Raw genomic sequence first — 20,934 nt, 5'->3', positions numbered from 1 at the left:
CTCTGTGAATTCAAGACCAGCCTAGTCTATACACTAGTTCCAGGCCAGCCAAAATTACATCATGAGACCCTGTCTCAAAAATTAAATGAAATAAGGAGGAAGAGGGCAAGGAAAGAAACAGCAAGCAACAGTAAAAGGTCCCAGCCTCTGATCTGACCCTGAGAGCCAGGATGAAGCAGCAGCAGCTCTCCTATGCCTAAGCTTTAGGACCCCATAGAGAAGCTGAACTGCCACCAGAGACACGCAACAGGCTCTTAGCCCACTGCCTCCAAGACCATGAAGCTTGGTGGTCCATGTTCTAGCCCACTTTCCTTGGTATCCCTGTATCAAAGTGAAGAACATGCAGGACACACTGCGATTCACCAAGAGGTCAGAGTTCTCTGGCTTTACTTATGACCTCATCCTGTGTAAGCTGACAGAAAACCTACAGGCAACACTAGACCATGCAGGAGCTAAGCAGGACAGGTGCAGGGGCAGCTGTGGTCTGACATTCAGTGGCTTGCCAATGGCTGATCTCTGAGGTATAACAGTCCTTCCTCTCCCTGCTCTGGGGACTAGAAACACAAGTTGCCTGTATGCATGGGGTCTGAGACCTACAGAGGGCGAGGTAAGGGCAAGTTCACTTGCCCAAGCCTCAGCTCTTTCAGTTACAACTCTGCTGGCTGCTGTCTCTCTAGACTCATGTCCAGACATCTACAGCCTCATCTGTCCCGTACTAAAAGGCCTCCTTCGGGGTCTAAAAAAAACTACTTGTTCCTATGAGCCCTTCTCTTTGGGCCTGTTATACTTGCAAAACCATGTTTTTGTAGCTTTGATCATCGGCTTCTACAAATAAAACCTGATAGACAAATAAGACCAGGAAAAATAAAACAAAAATGGTGGAGCCAGGGGATGGAGAGACGGCTCAGCAGTTAAGAGCACTTGCTGCTCTTGCAGAGGATGTGGATTTAGTTCTCAGGAGCCACAGGGGAGCTGTGGTTCTAGTTCTAGGGGATCCAATGCATTCTTTTGACATCCTTGGGCACTAGGCACACACATGGTATATATACATATATTCAGACAAAACAGACATGTTAAAACAAACTTAGAAAAATGTATAATGGTAGAGCTATATAAATAATGTGGAAGTTCTTCAAACACAGCAAATCTCCTTTTGGAAAATACCTAAAATAATAAAAACAGGGTATTAAACATATGGGTGTAACAGGTAAATGAGTATACATCTCTATGATGGGATAGTACACAGTCTTAACAAGTGACAAGAAACTGTGATGTTAAAACAAAGATGAACCTTGAAGACCTGACTGATGAGTGAAACCCACCGGCCCTAGAAGGGCACAAATCTCTGAGGCCCCAAGAACATGACTGCACTTACACAAACAAGGCACCTGCAGTGGGTACGGCCATGGAGACAGAAAGCAGGATTGCTGATTACTGGGCAGAGCTTCAGTTTTGAAAGGCAGGAATGTACTAGAAATGGAAGGTGATGGTGGTCACAGGAAGATGTGACTTTAAGTAATGCTGCTCGGCTGGTAGAAGTAACCACTGAGGATTAGCAGGTAAAGGAAGGCACTTGCCACCAGGCCTGACACCTGAGCTTGACCCTAGAATCCACATTGTGAAAGGAGAAAACTGAACATGCAAGTTGCCCTCCCTCTCTATTCATGCCCTGGCACGTGTAATCATACATACATTCATCCACAAAATAAATGTAAAAACATTTTTTAAATGGCCCTTGAGCTAGATGTGGTGGCAGGAACCTTTACTCCCAGCACTCCAGAGGCTGAGGCAAAGGAGGAGGTAGGTACATCTCTGTGAGTTCAACGCTAGTCAGAAATACACAGTGAGACTCATCTCAGAATAAAAATAAAGGCCCTAAAATAAAATGATAAATTTAGTTATATATTGCCATTTTGTATGTGTGTGTGTGTTTCTGGAGATTAAACCTAGGGTCTACATATATGAAAAAATGTACTCTCCCACTGAGCCATGTATATTTTATCTGAATTTATTACTTTTTATGTTTATTGTTTGAGACACAGTCTCATGTAGCTCAGGCTAGACTCACTTCGTAGCTGAGGCTAACCTTGAACTTCTAATCCTCCTGCCTCTACCTCCCAAGTGCTGGGTTTACAGGTGTATGCTGCACAGCAGCTTTAAAAAGAAAAGCACTGAAGACAGCTGTAGGCAGTGTAAAACCAGAAAATAGCAGCCATGAGATAAAATGTCCAGAATTACTCACAGCACTGATAGTATTCCATCTCTTAAACTTAGTGTCGTTACATGGGCATTATTTTTTCCCCTTTGACAATTTACTGAGCTATATGGACACAAATGATACATTTTCTGGGTATTATTTTTTTGTCCCTTAAAACCAGCTACAGAGCTAAAAAGTAAAAACAGGAGACTGGAGAGATGGCTCAGTGGTCAAGAGCATACAATACGTTTCCAAAAGCCCTGAGTTTAAGTCACAGCATTCATAGGTGGCTCACCAGTGCCTGTAATTCTAGCTCCAGGGGAACCTGACACCGTCTTCTGGCCTCTGTGGGCACTGCACTCATGTAATACACATACTTGCAGGAAGTCATACACGTAAAAATAAATAAATGACCATCTAAACCACAATAACAAGCTACTGTTGATTTGCATTATAGGTAAATATTCAGACACCCCTCTAGGGAGCTGAAGGCGTAGCTCAGTGGGAAGCAAGCACTTGTCTAGCACATCCTGGGTTCAATCAGAGAAAAACAGAAACAAAAATAAAATAATAACAAAACCCAAAAACAAATCATTCTGTAAAATGCTATTTTTGGCCCAGGTTTAGGTGACATCCATATCTCAGATACTTCAGTCATGCTTAGAATTTTATTATTTATTTGCGTCTAGGACCTTTTTTTCACCAAGTCAAGTTAGACTTGTGGCTGAATGCCTTGCATACATCCTTGCACACAACTTCAGATAGTTTCAGTGTGGTTCTACTTAATAAGAACACATAATTAAAAATAAATCTCTGAGTGATTCGTGTGCAGATGAAGATGCTCAGGCCAGGCCCAGTGTCCTATCTGACGTCTTAAGTGGTATCTGAGCAACTGCATGACGTGGAAGTGCGTGTCTGCGTCTGGGAAGGCAGTTCTGCATACAGTAAAAAGGAGCAGGCTGTCAGCTTTAAGTTTTGGCTTCCTTAGCCAGCTGGAGCCTTCACTTGGCAGGTTACGGAGCTAATTTTTATTTCTGCCTTAAGTTTCCTCATCTGTAAAGTGAGGATAATGAATGCATCTACATTCTTCATTGAGTATTCTGATAATGAGTTAATATATGTAAAGTGTTTAGAACAGTGCCAGCAGACAGTAAGTACTACATTAATTGCATGACATTATATTTAATATGTTTAATTACTAGTGATTAAACATGATTTCCCTTGGCTCTTGGAGGTGAGCCCCCTGGCAAGTGTTTGAAAGAAAAGAACCACAATGTACCAGAGCAAAGAGTGTAACTGGCCTCAAAGTGTTGGGGGTCAGAGGGCAACTTCAGAAGTTGGTTTTCTCCTTCTACCATGTGGTTTTCTAGGGGATCAAACTCAGGTCTTCAGGCTTGGTGGCAATTCAAGGGCCTCAGGATGAGGCTATTCTAAAAAGACTCCTGCGCTCTTCCTACTGGCCAAGAGACTCCTGACATCTGATCCCTAAGGAGCTGGAATTTCCCCAGGAACCTCATGCTGGAAAAGGGAATTGTTGAACCCTAGTGCCACCAGATGAGGAACTAAGGAAGACATTTCACAGAGTTCTGACAACTTGTCAGACCACCCAGCAGGAGAGCCCGGAGCTGAGACAGTGGGGCAACTCCACAGCATGAGCAGGATATTGACCTTTTACACACTGTGTACACCTAAACCTCATGTCAAGACCGCAAAGATGAACAGGGTTGGGGTGAGGTGTTACTGAACCCCTTTCTTTATCTGTTCTTCTTACCACTGTGACAACAGTGAAGACATCTGCTTTCCATGCGTTTCTCTATGCTTGTCGGCTTAACTGGCTTATTAAAGATGGGTGGTGGCACATACCTTTAGACAGAGCAACGGGGCTGGAGGCAGGCAGATCTCTGAGTTCAAGGCCAGCCTGATCTATATAGAGTGTTCCAAGCTATACAGTAAGATCCTATCTCAAAAAAATAAATAAAAGACAGGTGGCTAAAGCCAATGACTAGGGCTGCCATGGCCCAGGCTCTATCTGACCCCTAACAGCTCCAACAACAAAAGGGGCTTTAAACACTGAGACAATCTATGACCCTTAAAGCCTAAAATATTTACTAACGCCTCTTAGCAAAATATTGACAGCTGCTGCTCTAACCCCAGTACATTTTCCTAGTCTAACCCAAAGGGGAAGCTGAGGCCCAAAGGAGCCATGACTTGTCCAGTTATACCTACATATAGTATCAGGGCTGAAAGCAAACCCAGTTTTCCAAGTAAACATGTCTACCAGGTAAAAGGAAGACCTTAAAGTAACAACAAACTGTAAATTAAAGATACTGGCTTCTGCCGGGCGGTGGTGGCGCACGTCTTTGATCCCAGCACTTGGGAGGCAGAGGCAGGCGGATTTCCGATTTTGAGGCCAGCCTGGTCTACAGAGTGAGTTCCAGGACAGCCAGGGCTACACAGAGAAAAAAGAAACATGACAGTGATGTATCAAAATGTAATATATGCAACTCAAAAACAAAAAAGACAAACAACCCACTTTAAAAATAAGCAGCCACAGTTGCCTGGGGAGGTTCAGGCTTCTAAGTTTAACAATAGCAAGAATGAAAGGGGCGGATACCTACAACTTTGAGTTAAAAGTTAGTCTAGGCTACATATGAAGACCAAACAAATAAAATGAGGGGCTATAGCTCAGAGGTATACAGCACTTGCCTGGCATGTAGGAGATCATGAGTTCCCCCTCACTGGGGTTTGGGGAAGGGGCTGGGGCTGTGTTCAGCGCTAGAGCACTTTGCTAGTATGGGTTCCAACCCCACAAGTGGGGAAAGAAGGCAACAAAACCATCAATAGTGTTAGAGAACTATAAATCAAAACTAAAGCTAGACACCACTTTCAAAAACACTAGAATAGCCTTTTAAAAATTAACTTTGCCTGCGTAGAGATCAGAAGACAATTTCCTAAGTCAGGGTTCTCCTTTCGACACATGGTTTAGTAGCCGACTGTCCCGCAACTCACTATATAGACCAAGTTGGCATCAAACGCAGAGATATGCCTGTGCCTGCCTCTACCTCTGCCTCCCAAGTGCTGGAATTAAAGGTATGTACCAATACATCCAGCTTTAAAATAAAAATTTTTTAAAGAAAAATAACAAGTATGAGAGACGATATGGAGAAATGGGTATCTCTATACACTACTGGTAGGAATGCGAAATGGTATGGTCATGTGGAAAAGTCGGAAAGTTCCACAAAGTTAAACACATAATTACCACATGGCCTAGCAATGCTAGCTCTATGCCCAAATAACTGGAGTGGGGTGTAATTTCAAAAGGTACTCAAACTCATGTGCTCACTTGTTTATGCTTAACACAAACAGGGAGAGAAAGCCGCCTGGAAGTTCCTGCCTGGAAGCCCCCAGCTGCTGGGGAAGCTGCTTACTAGGGAATGGGATTTTTATATAGGGTGAAAATGTTTTATAACCAGATAAAAGTATTAGTTCATATAACACTATGCATTATACCACAGAGTTGCTCATTTTAGGTTTTTGTTTTTTTGGTTTTACAGGGTTTCTCTGTATAGCCCTGGCTGTCCTGGAACTCACTCTGTAGACCAGGCTGGCCTCGAACCCAGAAATCCACCTGCCTCTGCCTCCCAAGTGCTGGGATTAAAGGCGTGCACCACTACGCCCAGCTGAGTTGCTCATTTAAAAAAGATTAATTGTATGTGGAATTTAAATAACCTCAATTTAAAAAAAAAAAAGAAAAAAAAAAAAAGAAAACCAAGGCAAAAGCGTCCCCCTTAGGTCTGGGGATGCAGCTCAGTGGAGAAGCGCATTCCAGGCACATACACATTCCAGGCACATATGAATCCAAGGTGAGTCCCTGGAGTCACAAACAAAACAACAAAAAGAGAGCACAACAAACACAGAACTGTACACAACAAAAAATACACTTGGATCAGGAAGATGGCTTGGTGGTAAAGGTGCTTGTAGCCAAATCTGACAGCCTGACTTCAATCTCTCAGGATGGAAGGACAGGACAACTCCCACAGCTTGTCCTCGGAATGAACACACCATGTGGAAAGCTGGACACTCCTGCTGTGAGATGCAAAATGGAGACAGGAGAAGCTCACCGGCCAGCTTTCCCGGAGACAATGCAGTTGGGCAGAAACAAAGTGTCTCAGCAAGGAGGCTGAAGGATGAGTGACTCCAGAGAGTTCTTCTCTGACTTCATGGCTGCCATGGCACATGTATTCCCACACACACATTCCCCACACCCCACCGCATCTCCCACGCACACGCACACACACACATAAATACAATTATCTACCAAACACAGGAACTATAGACTGTCACAGTAAATCCATCAATTATGTCGGCCATAACTAAAACAGGATGGGGCCAGGGACTGAATGTGGTGATGCACACCCGTAATAGCAGTATTTGGGGAAGCTGAGGCAGGAGGATGACAGTTCAAGTCCAGCGTATGCACTTGCCAGCATGCCTGCACTCTCACATACACTCTCAGATGTGAGCATAAGAGGCTTATTACTGACTTCTGTGACGAGAAGTACAGCTGCACACAGCACTGCCCTGGCAATTTTGGATCTCAAAGAAGTAATTACTGAGACTATTTTTCATGTGATAAGTCACACTAAAAAATAAATATATTATAAACAATGAGAAGGTGATTTCTGTTTGCTATTATTTTCCCCTTCCCTCCCTCCCTCCCTCCCTTTCTAAAACAGGGTCTCACGTAACCCAGGCTAGCCTCAAACTCACTATGTAGTCAAGACTGGCTTAGAACTCCTATTCTTCTATCTCCACCTCTAGAGGGGTGGGGTTACAGGCATTTGCCTATAGCATCTGGTTTACTGTGGTCCTGGGGATGGAACCCAGAGCTTTGTGTTCATCCTAGACAAGCACTCTACCTGCTAATGCTACATCCTTAGCCAAAATGTTGTTTTCGGTTTTTTTGCTTATTTGGGGGTTTTTGGTATTGCATGTTTGGTGGTTGGTTTGGTTTTGGTTCTTTTTAAAATTTTTTTATTATTATATGAGTATGTGTGATGTGTGGGCCTGAGTGTGGGCACCCGTGTGTGGTCAGAGAAGACAACAAAGAGCGTCTCTCTTGTTTCATGCAGCTTGTCCTAATATCTTACATTACCATGATATGTTGAGAATTAGGAAAGTGTCACAGGTGTGAGCCCGGGTCCTGACCTGTGGATGTGGATTTTACCACTGATGTCACTTTTCAGCTCAGGACCATGTTTAGGATTCTTTATTGTATTGAATGATCATGTGTCCTTGGTCTCGAGGAGGGACAGTTTTCAGTTTTTCTTTATCTTCACGTCCCTGACTCTTCTGAAGGGCACTGGTCAGTTCTTTTCTTGAACGTCCCTCAATTTGAGTTTGGGTTTCTCAGAATTAAACTGATGATACATTCCATCCTCTCAGCCTTTCGTCAGGAATAATCCACAAGAGTCATTACTGAGGGTGTGAACGCTGCTCAGCTAAGGCTGTATTTGATTTGTCATTCTCTTTCCACAGCCTTCCCATTTCAGTAATGACAGCATCTTGTTCAAACTCCTTAAAAATGAGTTGCCAAAACTGTCCCTCACTGAATGGGAGAGGAGTCACAGCCTTACATCCTGCATGGATGGATGTTGGCAGGGTGGCTTGCAGAAAGATGCTAACAACAGGGCAGTGGTATTGGGAATGGTAACACATGCCTGAAATCCCAGCACTCTGGAGACTGAAGCAAGAGCATTGTGAATTTGAGGCTATCCTGGGTGACAGAGTTAGACTCTATCTTAAAAAACAAAACAAAACAGTAGGTAAGAGTGGTTACCACAGAGTCTGATGGTCTGAGTTCAAGTCCTGGAACCTGCAGAAAACCAACTCCAAGTTGTCCACAGACCTCCCAGATGTGTGCTGGGGCATGCTCGTTAACACGCACACAAAATAAAAACAAATTAAAATTCTAGAAAAAAGCATAGAAGGACAAGAAGCCTAAGAGATCAACTTGGAAGTTTGATGTGGTCCCTGCTCGTCCAATAGAAGATGGAAATGCTGAACAGTTTCTATGGGCAAAGGTTAAAGTTGATGGCAAAACTGGAAATCTCAGAAATCAAATCACAGTTGTTTCTGAGAAACGGTTCTAAAAGGCATCTGAAATACCTTACCGAGAAATCTACCAAGTTGTAGAAAGAGTCTTGGCATCTGACAAGGAGATCATGACCTTCGCTACTTCCAGACCAACGGAGATGACACTGCTCAGAGTCTGAGGACCATTTGGCCTTTGTTCTTTAATAAAATGCAAGTATGCTTCATAAACAAACCTAAAAACAGACTTCAGTTTATCAGGAAATCAAAATCATTGTACTCTAAAAAAAAATTCTAGGAAAAAAGAAATGTTTGATTCTTTTAACCATGCAGTGCTGCAGAACCCAGGCTGGCTCCTCTGACCCGCTCTCCACTCAGCTGCCAGAGTCAGTCTCACTTCCCTGATGAAACCCCAAGCCTTCGTGGTGTGGCTTTTAAGGGCCTCCACAATGTGTCCTAGGGTCTGTGTTTTTAGTTTCACCTCCTACGACTGTCCCTCAAGAATCCTTTGTGCCAGATGGTTGCCAGCCATTCCTCAAAGTATGAAAGGACATGTGCTTTTAAGGAGAGAGCAGACAACTCAAAAGCCTTCGCCATGGTATTCTCTTTTTTAAAAATAACTTTTTGGGCTTTTTTATTCTATGTTATGAGTGTTTTGCATGCATGTATGTACGTGCACATGTGTGCTGGTACACAAAGAGGTCAGAAGAGGGCATCGAAGCCTCTGGAACTGGAATTAGAGACTGTGGTGAGCCATCTCTGACACTTAACTGTCACTGAATAGTCAGGGAGTACCTCAGCTCAGCAGCCTCCTCTCCAGCCCCCTCTGTGCTTGCCTGTGGCTTCCTGTTTAGCTAGTAGTCACTTCTGCTTCCTCACATGGAGGGGTCTCCCTGCAGTAGCAAAAAGGGACCATATATGCAGAACCTACACAAAGTAAAACTATATTTAACATGGAAGGAAACCAAGTGAGCTAGAAACCATCACACACACACACACACACACACACACACACACACACACGCGCGCGCGCGCGCGCGCGCGCACACTACATGAGTCAAAAACATCTGAAATTTCCTACTTGGCCTCTTGTCATGGTCAGTCATTTTAAAGATTGTGTCTGCCAGCTGTGATAAAGAGCCTCTGGAGAGTCCTGTCTCTCTCCTGGTTAACACATCTTTGTGCCTTTTATCTGAGTCCTATGAAGCCACCATGAGGCAGCATCCTAGCTCTCCTTTCATATCCTTCCCCTGTGCCTCCCAGATCTCCCTTGAGCACTATCAGACAGACAGTCCTTTAGTACAAAACACTGTTCCTAAATTATGTCCCAAAAGCAGACGAAAAGAACACAGAGTTCCCCATCTCTTAGCTGACACAGAGCCTGCTGCCTAGTCAGTCTGCCAAAAGTCATTTGCTCCTCTCCTATAGCTTTGAGAAAACACAGCAGGAACTGTGCTCCTAGGTCTGATATTGCTTCTCCCTAGGACTCGAAGAATTAAGGCATCAGAGCTATTTCTCTCTATAAACCCAAACAGAACGCTTTATCTCCTCCTAGCCTACACTTGGCAGTCTCTCTTCTCAGGCAGGCAGACAGTATACATGTTCAGCAACTGCCTTCATGTTTCACAGTCACTGAAGGTGGTGCACTCTGCCTTGGATTTGCATGCCAGGATGACAACCCAGACTGAAAGGAAGACCTCCAGTATCATCTTCCTGCACTGGATCAGACTCTGCAAATGCATTTGAAGATCCAGATCCAATTTCCAGGTGTGCAGGTGTCTTGCAGTATGATCTCCAGGCAGCTCTTTAATCTTTCTGTACCTCAGTTTTTCCATCCTGGAAAGCAGGGATTGTGTTACTACTGGCCTCCCCTTGAATTCTGACTCTCACTGCTGGATGAGAATATTTATGTTTCTATACATTGAGAAACAGTTGGGGTTTGGAAAAACCAGACTATCAGTATAAGAGGTCACTTCTGTCTGAGCCACACAGAAATGCATGAGAACCTAGAAGTAATCCCCAGGACAGGAAGCCTGAAAGGAGCTGCTCTGATGCTCTGATGCTAGACACTCAGGTCATTGTTTATTAGGCTCCCAAGAGAAAAATCCCCACTTCAGACCTGTGCATGTTATTTCACCTCAGTGCTTAAATTTAACACTCACTTCTCTCCCTCCCTCCCTTCCTTTTTCTGCCGAGGTAGCCTCATACTCATGGGAATCCTCCTACCTCAGCTCAAGTGCAAGGATTACAGGCATGAGCGGTGCCATTAAAAGATATTCAATGCTTATCAAAAAAGTATTTCCGGGGCTGGTGAGATGGCTCAGTGGGTAAGAGCACCCGACTGTTCTTCCAAAGGTCAGGAGTTCAAATCCCAGCAACCACATGGTGGCTCACAACCATCCGTAACAAGATCTGACTCCCTCTTCTGGAGTGTCTGAAGACAGCTACAGTGTACTTACATATAATCAATAAATAAAATCTTTAAAAAAAAAAAAAAAAAAAAAAAGTATTTCCTAGAAAAGTTAGTGCCTTGTAAAGGTTGCCATGGAATCACTGTGTCCTAGTTAGGGTTTCTACTGCTGTGATAAAGCACCTGACTAAAAGCAACTTGGAGAGGAGAAGGTTTATTGCAACTTGCAACTTTCATGTCAAACTCTATCACTGAGTGTACTGGCTAGTTTTGTGTCAACTTGACACAGCTGGGGTTATCACAGAGAAAGGAGCTTCAGTTGAGACAATGCCTCCATGAGATCCAACTGTAAGACATTTTCTCAATTAGTGATCAAGGGGGAATGGCCCCTTGTGGGTGGGACCATCTCTGGGCTGGTAGTCTTGGGTTCTATAAGAGAGCAGGCTGAGCAAGCCAGGTGAGGCAAGCTAGTAAGGAACATCCCTCCATGGCCTCTGCATCAGCTCCTGCTTCCTGACCTGCTTGAGTTCCAGTCCTGCATCCTTTGGTGATGAACAGCAGTATGGAAGTGTAAGCCAAATAAACCCTTTCCTCCCCAACTTGCTTCTTGGTCATGATGTTTGTGCAGGGATAGAAACCCTGACTAAGACACTGAGGGAAGTCAAAACAGGAACTTAGAGGCAGAGACTGCTGCAGAGGCCATGGAGGAATGCTGCTTACTAGCTTGCTCCCTGTTGCTTGCTCAGCTTGCTTTCTTATACCACCTAAGACCTAGCCCTCAGACAGCACTGCCCACAGTGAGTTGGGCCCTCTCTCGCCGATCATGAAAATGCATCTCAGGCTAAGCTGGTGGGATTCGTTTTATGAATAGAGGTTCCCTCATCCCAAATGATTCTAGCTTATGTCAAATTGACAAAAATTTACCTAGGATAGACCCTATGGTTAAGTTAGGACAAAGAGTAGCAGAAGAAGTACAACAGGCAAGATAACTGCATGCTGAGCTCAGTCCTTACCACCATTAAGAAAGGAAGGAAGGAATAAACTAAGGAAGGAAAAAAGAAAACATCTAGCTAGGTTTAGTGGCACTGTGATCTCGCACTTCAGACACCCCGCTAGGAGTTCAAGGAAGAAAGATTAAGGGAATAAAGACAGTTTGGGTTATGAGACCCTGTGGAAGGAAAGGGGATAGAAGGAAAGCTGACCTAAGACAACATGTGTGTGTGTGTGTGTGTGTATGTGTGTGTGTGTATAAAATTTATTTTTATTCATATGAGTACACTGTAGCTGACTTCAGACCTACACCATAAGAGTGCATCAGATCTCATTACAGATGGTTGTGAGCCACCATGTGATTGCAAGGAATTGAACTCAGGACCTCTGGAAGAACAAGGGATGGGGAAATGGCTCAGTGATTACAAGTGCTTGCTATGCAATTATGCGGTCCTGAGTTCAGATCCCTGACACCCATGTAAAGGCCAATGGAACAGAACACATCTATAACCCCAACACTGGGTGGGATGGATCAGGTAGGGTCAGCCTAGCAAATATCAGCAAGCTGCAGGTTCACTGAAAACTGTCTTAAAAAAAAAAATAAAAGAGTCCAGAGATTTGGCTTGGTGGTTAAAAACATTTGCTTCTCTTACAGAGAACTTGGGTTTGTTTCCCAGCACCCACAAGGTGGCTCACAACTGTCTGCAACTCCAGTTCTAGGACCCCCTAGAGGGGATGCAGTGCCCTCTTCTGACCTCTACAGGCACTGCATGCTCATGGTACACTTACATATTAAAGAAAGGAAGGAAAGAAGGGAGGAAGGGAGGGAGGGAGGGAGGGAGGGAGGGAGGGAGGGAGGGAGGGAGGGAGGGAGGAAGCGAGCAGCTAGCTGGGTGGTGGCAGCACACCTTTAGTCCCAGCACGGGGAGGCAGAGGCATGAGGATCTCTGAGTTTACAGAGCAAGTTCCAGGATAGCCAGGGCTGTTATATAAAGAAACCCTGTCTCGAAACAAACAAATCCTTACTATAATAATTAATAATTAAGTGGAAGGCACATGCTATTAATTCCAGCACTTAGGAGACAAGAGGCAGGAGGACCTCTGTGAGTTTGAGGTCAGACTAGTCTACAGAGTGAGTTCCACAACATGCACCCCCACACACACACACACACAATAATCTATGCTTATGTGGAACACAATTTTACAATTTGGTTGAGTTACTGGTACATTTCTGAATATAAACATCCAAAGAGCACCTCTAAATGAAGTATTAAAATGTAAACATAAGGGCTGGAGAGATGGCTCAGTGGTTAAGAGCACTGACTGCTCTTCTAGAGGTCCTGAGTTCAAATCCCAGCAACAAAATGGTGGCTCACAACCATCCATAATGAGAGCTGACACCCTCTTCTGGTGAGTCTGAGGACAGCTACAGTGTACTTTATATATAATAATAAATAAGTCTTAAAATGTAAACATAATAGTCAAAGAGTCTAGCTACTTGGGAGGCTGAGGTGAAGGATCGCTTGTGCCCATGAATTTAAAATTAGCCTCGATAATATAACCAGACCCCATCTCAAAATATAAACCAATAAAAATAAATTAACACTCATCTTGAAAACTTGAAAAGCCCTTCTAATTACCACTCTCTACTCATCTCCCTTTCATCTGTGGCTGTTAAGAAGTAAGTCTCCAGTAGTCTGGATTCCTCACAGGCCTGAGCTCCTCTTTTGTCTCAATAAACATCCATCTTGAGTATCAACTTGATGATAAATTCTATTTCTTAGCTATATCAAGTTTTAGCCTCTAATGATACAGCCGGTGGCCACTGGTCTGCTCAAAACTCCATCTGACACACCATGACACCATAAATCTCATTTCTGGTGACTTTTTAAAAACTGTATTTATGGGGGAGGGGAGCTCACATAAGCCACAGAATGTGTACGGAGGTCAGAGGACAAGTTTCAGAAGTCAGGGCCTTCCTACCACCATGCTGGTGCCAGGGATCAAACTCAGGGCCCCAAGCTTGGCGTCAGGCACTGTTACTACTGAACCATCTCAGTGGCCCTGAGCCAGAAGCTCATGTAGCCCTGGCCTCAAACTCACTATATAGCTGGGAATGGCTTGAACTTCTGGTCCTTCTGCCTCTCCCACTGCCCAAGCGTTAATGCAGTTGTATACTGCTTAACCAGGCTTCATCTTTTACATCTTAAAAGGTACATTTTAGATCCTGATCAAAGTGTAGCATATTCCCATGAGGGATGAGTGGAATACAGGCTAAGAAACACTCTCGGTGACAGAATCCTACAGCTCTTGCCTCACCTAAAGAGGAAAATCACTAGACATAAAAGGAGAGAAATAGCCGGGCGTGGTGGCGCACATCTTTAATCCCAGCACTCGGGAGACTGAGGCAGGCAGATTTCTGAGTTCAAGGCCAGACTGGTCTACAAAAGTGAGTTCCAGGACAGCCAGGGCTACACAGAGAAACCCTGTCTCGAAAAAACAAAAAAACAATAAAAGGAGAGAAATATGTTCAATAAGAGATGTACAGATCTTCGGCGTATTTCCTGAACTGTTAAGTACTATCTACTTTATGCAGCTTAGTGTGAAGATTTGAAAGGAGCGTTAGGGACTCAAGGTGGCACATCAGTCACAAGCACTTACTGCCGCTCTAGCAGCTGAGCCCTCAGCCCTCAGCACCCACGTGGCAGGCAGCTCACCACCACCTAGAACTCCAGCGCTGGAGAATCTGAAGCCCCCTCTTGCTTCCTCGGGCATCCCCACACATCAAACACTCATAAACACAATTATTACACATACAATATTTTTTTTATTTAAATAAAGCCTAGGAGCTGAAGCAATGGCTCAGTGGTTAAGAGCACTGGCTATTGCTGCTGAGGACCTGGCCTTGATGCCCAGAGCTTACTTGCTGGCTCATAAACAACTGTTACTTCAGTCCTAAGGGATCCAATCCCCTCTTCTGTTCTCCACAAACAGCAGACTGCAACTGGTGCAAACATGCACGCAGGGTAGTCCTAGCACTCAGGACCGAGAAGCAGGCAGATTTATATGAGTGCAAGGCCAACCTGCTCTATAAAATGAGTTCTAAGACAGCCAGGGCTACACAGAGAAACTGTCTCAAAAAACAAAACAACACAGCAACCACCAAAATAATAATAATCATCATCATCATCAATACATGTAGCCAAAACACTCATATACCCAAAATAATAATAATAATAATTTAATTTTTTTTTAAAAAGTATAAATTTGCTAGGCAGTGGTGGCACACACCTTTAATCCCAGCACTTGAGAGGCAGAGGCAGACATGTCTGAGTCTGAGTCCAACCTGGTCTACAGAGAGAGTTCCAGTACAGCCAGGGCTACACAAGAGAAACACTATCTTGAAAAAAATAAAAATTAAAATTAAATAAGGAGCATAAAGCGAGGTGCGCTAGCACATACCCACAGCCCCAGCGCTTAGGGGGAGAAGGCAAGAAGGTGACAAGTTTGGAGTTCAGTTATATACTGAGTTTGAAAGTAGCCCTGGCCACTTGACATCTTGTCTTCAAAAAGACATCTTGTTTACATATTTAGAAAATATTTTCTGTTAAATCACTGAAAAGTAGTACCTCCAGGGTACAATGTGGCTCAGAGGTGACGAGCACTTTTCTCTAGCAGAAGACCCAAGTTCAGTTCCCAACACATGGTGGCTCACAACCATTTATCATTCCAGTTCCAGGGGATCCAATTCCCTCTTCTGGCCTCTGCAAGGCACTGCATGCTCATGGTGTACATGTATACATGCAAGCAACCACACACAAAATATACATATGTACATACATACATACTTAACATAAAATAAAAATAAATCTTTCTTTTAAAAGTAGAATCTCCATTTGAGAAGCTGCAGCAGGCAAGACTGTGAGTTCAGGGCCAGCCTGGGCTACACAGCAAGGAGACTCTGTTTCAAAAGACAAAATAATAACAATGAAAAGCTTCTCCTCCTCCCACTGGCTAAAAATGAGCTCTAGTTGCAGCAGTGCACAATGGTGAGCAAAGACAGAAATGAAGAACTGGGTGTACCTATGTATTCAGGCAACAGGACATGGATATTTTATTGCACTCAAAAGTTAAAAAAAATATCAAAGATCAAAGATCTCCAATTGAGAGCAAAGGGAAATGTTATAAACATCTAAAATTAAACACAATCTAAAATTAAACACAGTTCAGAAAGTTCAAAAAAATTTTCTATGTTTTTCATATATTAATGATTATCAAGGATAAAAGAAATTTTACCCTCAAATTCTAGTCACAATGTACAATTCTGAATGTGCCTGCATACACCCAAGAACCAGAAGAAGCCATGGTGGAGTGCAGGGACTTGAGAGAGCTATAGAAAAGGACTCAGAGCCTCCCTTCCCCACAAGCGAGAGCCCAGAAAACAGAGGCTGCAGAAACCAACGGCTCCCACTTGCCCCTCCTTTCAAAGTAGCAAACAGAGCCTACTAGAGCCAGAGGGTTCTAAGAACTTCACTTTTCAGCAGGCAGCTGTGCCAGCCAACTCACTCTATAAACTTATGCAGTCCTCAAGCTTGGTCAGAGACCGCTTGTTCCTGCAGTGGGAACCAGTCAATGCAGGGACTTAAGAGGAACTGGTCCAAGAGCTAAGAATAATTGTTAAATGCTGAGCTCTGTACAAGACATCTGTACCAACCCCCACAAGGCTCAGGGAACATAGGGGTCGGGGTGGGGCAGAAAGACAGTTAAGAGCTGAAGGATGGAGCTGAAGAGACATGACATGGCCCAGTGGTTAAGAGCACTGGCTGCTCTTTCAGAGGATCCAGGTTCAATTCCCAGCACCCATGTGGTGGCTCACAGCTATCTCTAACTTCAGTTCCAGGGGATCTGACTCCCTCTTCTAGCTTCCACAGTCACTGCATGCTTGTGGTGTGCCGATATACATGCAGGCACAACATTCATACACATAAAAGTCGAAAGGAAGGGAGGGAGGGAGGGAGGGAGGGAGGGAGGGAGGGAGGGAAGGAGGAACTGAGTATGAAAACGAATGCTTCATGCTGTCTTCTGAACATGACATGGACTCGGTGGACCTGCATCAGATCAGTGCAGTCGAAATTCTGTTGCGGATGGAGGAGAAAGCCTGAGGCTCCAACCCTAGCTGAGGTGAGATCAGCAGCTTCTGGCTGCTGGGGGAGGGGAGTGACGGGTTGTGGCCACCCTCACGCAGGCAGTGCTACTCGGACTCAGTAGATGGGAATGTGGGAGGTCGGTGCTGGGAGAAGCAGATTCTGTCCTTCTCAAAACAGATTGGGATTCTCAGAAACAGACAAAATGGTGAGCTGCACCTAAGTAGTGACACCCAAGGTTGTCCTCTTGCCTCAGCTTCCAAAAAGAGTGAAGATCACAGCGTATGACACTTTGCCCAATTTTAAGCTCTTCTTTTATAATTCATACTGACCTATTTGTTTTTCAATTTGTATTTGTGTGTGTGTGTGTACATACAGACATGTATGTAGAGGCCAGAGAGGTCAGGGTCAGGGTCTCCCCAGCCTAGGCACTTCTTTAGAGACTTTCCATGACATTCATTGATTTCTCCCTTCTCAAGAATTCTACCAAATTTAATAGTCTATCACGAAATCCAGCACTTGTAGTCTCTTCTGATCTTCTGAACCCGCCCACCTGAAAATGCTCTATAAGTAGCTCTGTTCACTTATTAGCTCTGTCTTACTCTATGTTTAGCCAGACTAACATTCCCCAATATAAGGAGTTTGGTCTAATGTACATATACACACACACACACAGTCACCATAGTTTTCACTGTTAACATATTTTTTAAACACTTGTAATAAGTGCTTCACATATATTTCATTTAATGATCACAAGGTTGTTTTTTATATTCTTCCTATTTTAGCAAAGGAACAAAGGTATCTTTGTTCATGTAGCAAAAAGTTGGGGGAAAAAAAATCTGGCTGAGATTCAGTTCAAGCTAAACTCTTTATCTCCCTAAGCTGGCACAAAGCAGGCTGCAAACAACTATTTGTTACATTACCTTACCTTTTAGTATAAGCTGATGATCTTATCATGGAAAAATAAATTATGAGGGTAGAAACAATGTCAGGAGCCTTATGAGGTAAAGTGGGGCAAAGAATTAATTACTAATTTTAGGTTACTAACCATGAGTTCTGCGACTGGTTGTATATGTTCGACACCTTTGAACATGCCTAACAGCTGTTGTAATTCTTCTCACATTCACCCAAAATGTCACCTACTCTCTAGCTCAAATGCTCCTACATCCCCGAAAGTCCTCTCGCAAAGAGGACAAAAGGATTAAAAAACAAAAACAAATAAACAAAAAAGCCCTCAGGTTCAGCCAATATTTACCACAATGTCTGACCTTCGAGCTGGCCTCCCTCTCTCCACTGTAACACTCCAATGTCTCACTTATTAAATACTTTAGCCTTGTGATTGTGGGGCAAATGACATTTCCTCCACTTTACAAATATAATATTCAAGTAAAGGGCACTGTTGATCTGAAGTCACGAAGCCAGTGGCTGCCTCTGACTGCTCTAGTGCCCAAGAAGACACTCACAGGTGGCATCTGACTTACCTTGGGCTAGAATTAGAATTATGGCAAAATTTGGGAATAATTAACTTACTGAAATTCACCGGATGTCAACCTTAAACGTTCCACTATCTCTCCTCCATTTATTTGCAATGTGCCACGCACAAGGTCACTTCACCTCCCCAGCCCCCAACATTTTTATCCATAAATGAAACTGTTGGTACTATCTACGAAAGAGTAATGGCCTGAGAAGTTACTTAGCGATCACAGGACACAATGGACACTGTCTGCCATTGGAATGGGTACCTAGCAGGTGTGGGTTCCTTTCATCTGGATCCCCATACGCCTCGAGGTTCACCCACTACAGCCACGCGACAGGGTGTCCCCTAGTCCAGAGGCCCGCACGCGACCTCCAGGGTTCCCAGGCCCCCGGGCCAAGCACGCTGCCATACCTGCATGGAGTCGGCGCTGACGATCTCGCCGCCGAGCCGCTGGCCTAACTGCAGAGCCAGGGTGGACTTGCCAGTCCCAGTAGCCCCGAGAATCACTACAAGTGGCAGTGTTCGCCGCAGGCCTCGGAATCCAGAGCTCACAGGAACTGCTCGTGCAGCAGCCGCAGCCGCCATCTTGAAGGCATCTGAGCATGCGCCGAAGCAGCTGTCCCCATGGCAACAGTCAGTGCGCCGGCGCGGATCTCCGGCTCAGAACGCGGGGAGGGTGGAAAGGAGGAAACTGTGGGACAAAGGTACCAAGCTTAGGAGGCCCATGACGTAACTGCCTTCGACTAGCTGAGATTAGCCCACCGACTTGCTTTCTCAAAGGAGAGATGGCAGCCCATCTAAAATATTTCTGTCTACATTGCGTCCAGGCACCCAATTCTTTTTCCTCATAGCATTAATTCAAGAATAAAACTGTATAACTGGCCTCTGGTTTATTGTCTGAGTTCTACCACAGGCTGTTAATTTCACAAAGACAAGAAGCACATTCTGACTAGTTCATTGCTGAGTCTCCTGTGCCTAGCACAGGCACCCACCAATGATTAAATGGACAGAGAAACGACTTGCCTACCTTAGCGTTGGATTTAATAAGCTCAGAGAGTGTCCGATTCTCAGTCATTCTTCAAAATCAGATCTGTCCAATTCTCAGTCAAGAGCATGGCTCTAATGTTTGAATTCCACACTCATTTAGACACAATCAGAAAGCAGGACAAAGCTCTGCGTTGGCATAAAGCAGTCAAGAGATAGGCTTAAAAGCAAAAGAACAAGCAAGTGAATGACAACCCAAAAATTAGAAGAGGAAGCAGAAGAAAATCAAAGGGTAAAGCAGATACAAGTGAGGGAAAGAAAAATCAGAATCAAGGATGGCCAGACTTCAAGATTCCACACACCACTTTGAGAAATGGCTTTAAGAATCCAGAGAGATGGTTTAACATGTAAAGTTGCTGGCAGCCAGATCTGATGACCTGAGTTCAATCTCCAGGATCCGCATGTGGAAGGAGAGAGCTGATGCTGACCTCTGTACACACACACACACACACACACACACACACACACACACACACACCACACACACTGAAGTTTAAAATTAAGAAAGAATGGTTATGGAACCCGATGAACCTAGATTCAAATTCCAGCTCTCAGACTTATCAGCTGAGAGCTGATTAATTCTCATCAGAATTAATTCCATTAGCAGCATTTTTTTTTCTCTTTGTCTGAAGACTGAACCCAGGCCCCCCCTGGGTGCTGAATATACACTCTAGCACTGAGCTGAGCACACTTCAGACCCTTACTTCACCTCTTAACCTCAGCAATTTTATCTTTCCATTCTTCCAAGGATTGCCATAAGGAAAAGGTGAAATAATGTCTGGAAAGTGCTTGCTTCAAATGCACTGGCACATAACAACCACCATTTGTTAAACAGTTTGTGTTATTATAATTGTACAATCCCATCTGCCTCCCTAAATAAGTAAGAGCAAAAGCCTAAGGGCAGAGAATCTTTCAATAACGTGTAAAGATGCTTAAATACCCCTTCTGCTAACCTCTAGCTAGTTGGGCAGTTTAAGGGGTCTGAGGATGCAGGTTTAGTGGTAGAGCATTTGCTTAGTCAGCATGAGGCTCTGGGTTCAGTCAGCACTTGGGATGGGGGCGGGGGCATAAGTGCTTTTTCTCTGAGACTGCTTCGGTCTAGCTCCTAGGTAAAGCCACGAGTAGTCTGATATGTTTTGTAATGTGGTGGCATGATGCAGCAGGAGGAGGTGCCTCAGCATGGGGCCGCTGAGACCCCCACCCCCAGGTATCAGCCACCCAATGGGTCTAGTAGGAAATGTTTATTTGAGGGATGAGAAGGGAGTGGAGGCAGAGAAAGAAAGGGGACAGAGAAGGGCAGAAAGAGAGAGGAGGGAGAGAGAAGGGAAGAGGTTGGCTGGGAAAACGTGGGGAGGGGGCAGAGAGAGAGAGAAGAGAGAGAGAGCAAGCCTGAACAGTCAGATAATAAGAGCCAGACTAGTACCTGGCTGTTGCTAGGTAACTGTTGGGCGGGGCCTAGGAGAAAAGCTAACATAGTCCCCCACACATCCAGAAATCCTGAGTATATCACTGGCCTACCTAGAATGACTGCCATTATATTTTTCATCACTTCAATCTCCTTAGGCTAAATGGCCACTCT

General features: G+C 44.3%; 1 protein-coding gene across 5 annotated transcripts in view; it reads right to left on the bottom strand.

Annotated features, from left to right (window-relative positions):
• Positions 1-18,962, bottom strand: part of Trit1 (tRNA isopentenyltransferase 1) — a 38,406-nt gene extending 19,444 nt beyond the window's left edge. For 2 of the 5 annotated variants that reach the window (XR_003954996.1, XR_376340.4), the window contains exon 1: positions 18,723-18,962. Coding sequence is in view for 1 of the 5 variants with exons in the window: in NM_025873.3 (NP_080149.2) it covers positions 18,723-18,896 (174 nt within the window). In the remaining 4 variants the exon portion in view is untranslated. The remainder of the gene's footprint in view (positions 1-18,722) is intronic. The other 3 variants (NR_151450.1, NM_025873.3, XM_017320359.2) reach the window with 2 other exon arrangements.
• Positions 18,963-20,934: the final 1,972 nt, after the last annotated feature.

This window comes from Mus musculus, chromosome 4 (assembly GCF_000001635.26).
Source record: "Mus musculus strain C57BL/6J chromosome 4, GRCm38.p6 C57BL/6J".
In the NCBI taxonomy this organism is placed as follows: domain Eukaryota; kingdom Metazoa; phylum Chordata; class Mammalia; order Rodentia; family Muridae; genus Mus; species Mus musculus.
Note: the sequence above shows the minus strand (reverse complement) of the source record. Positions and strands in the feature narration are given on the sequence as shown.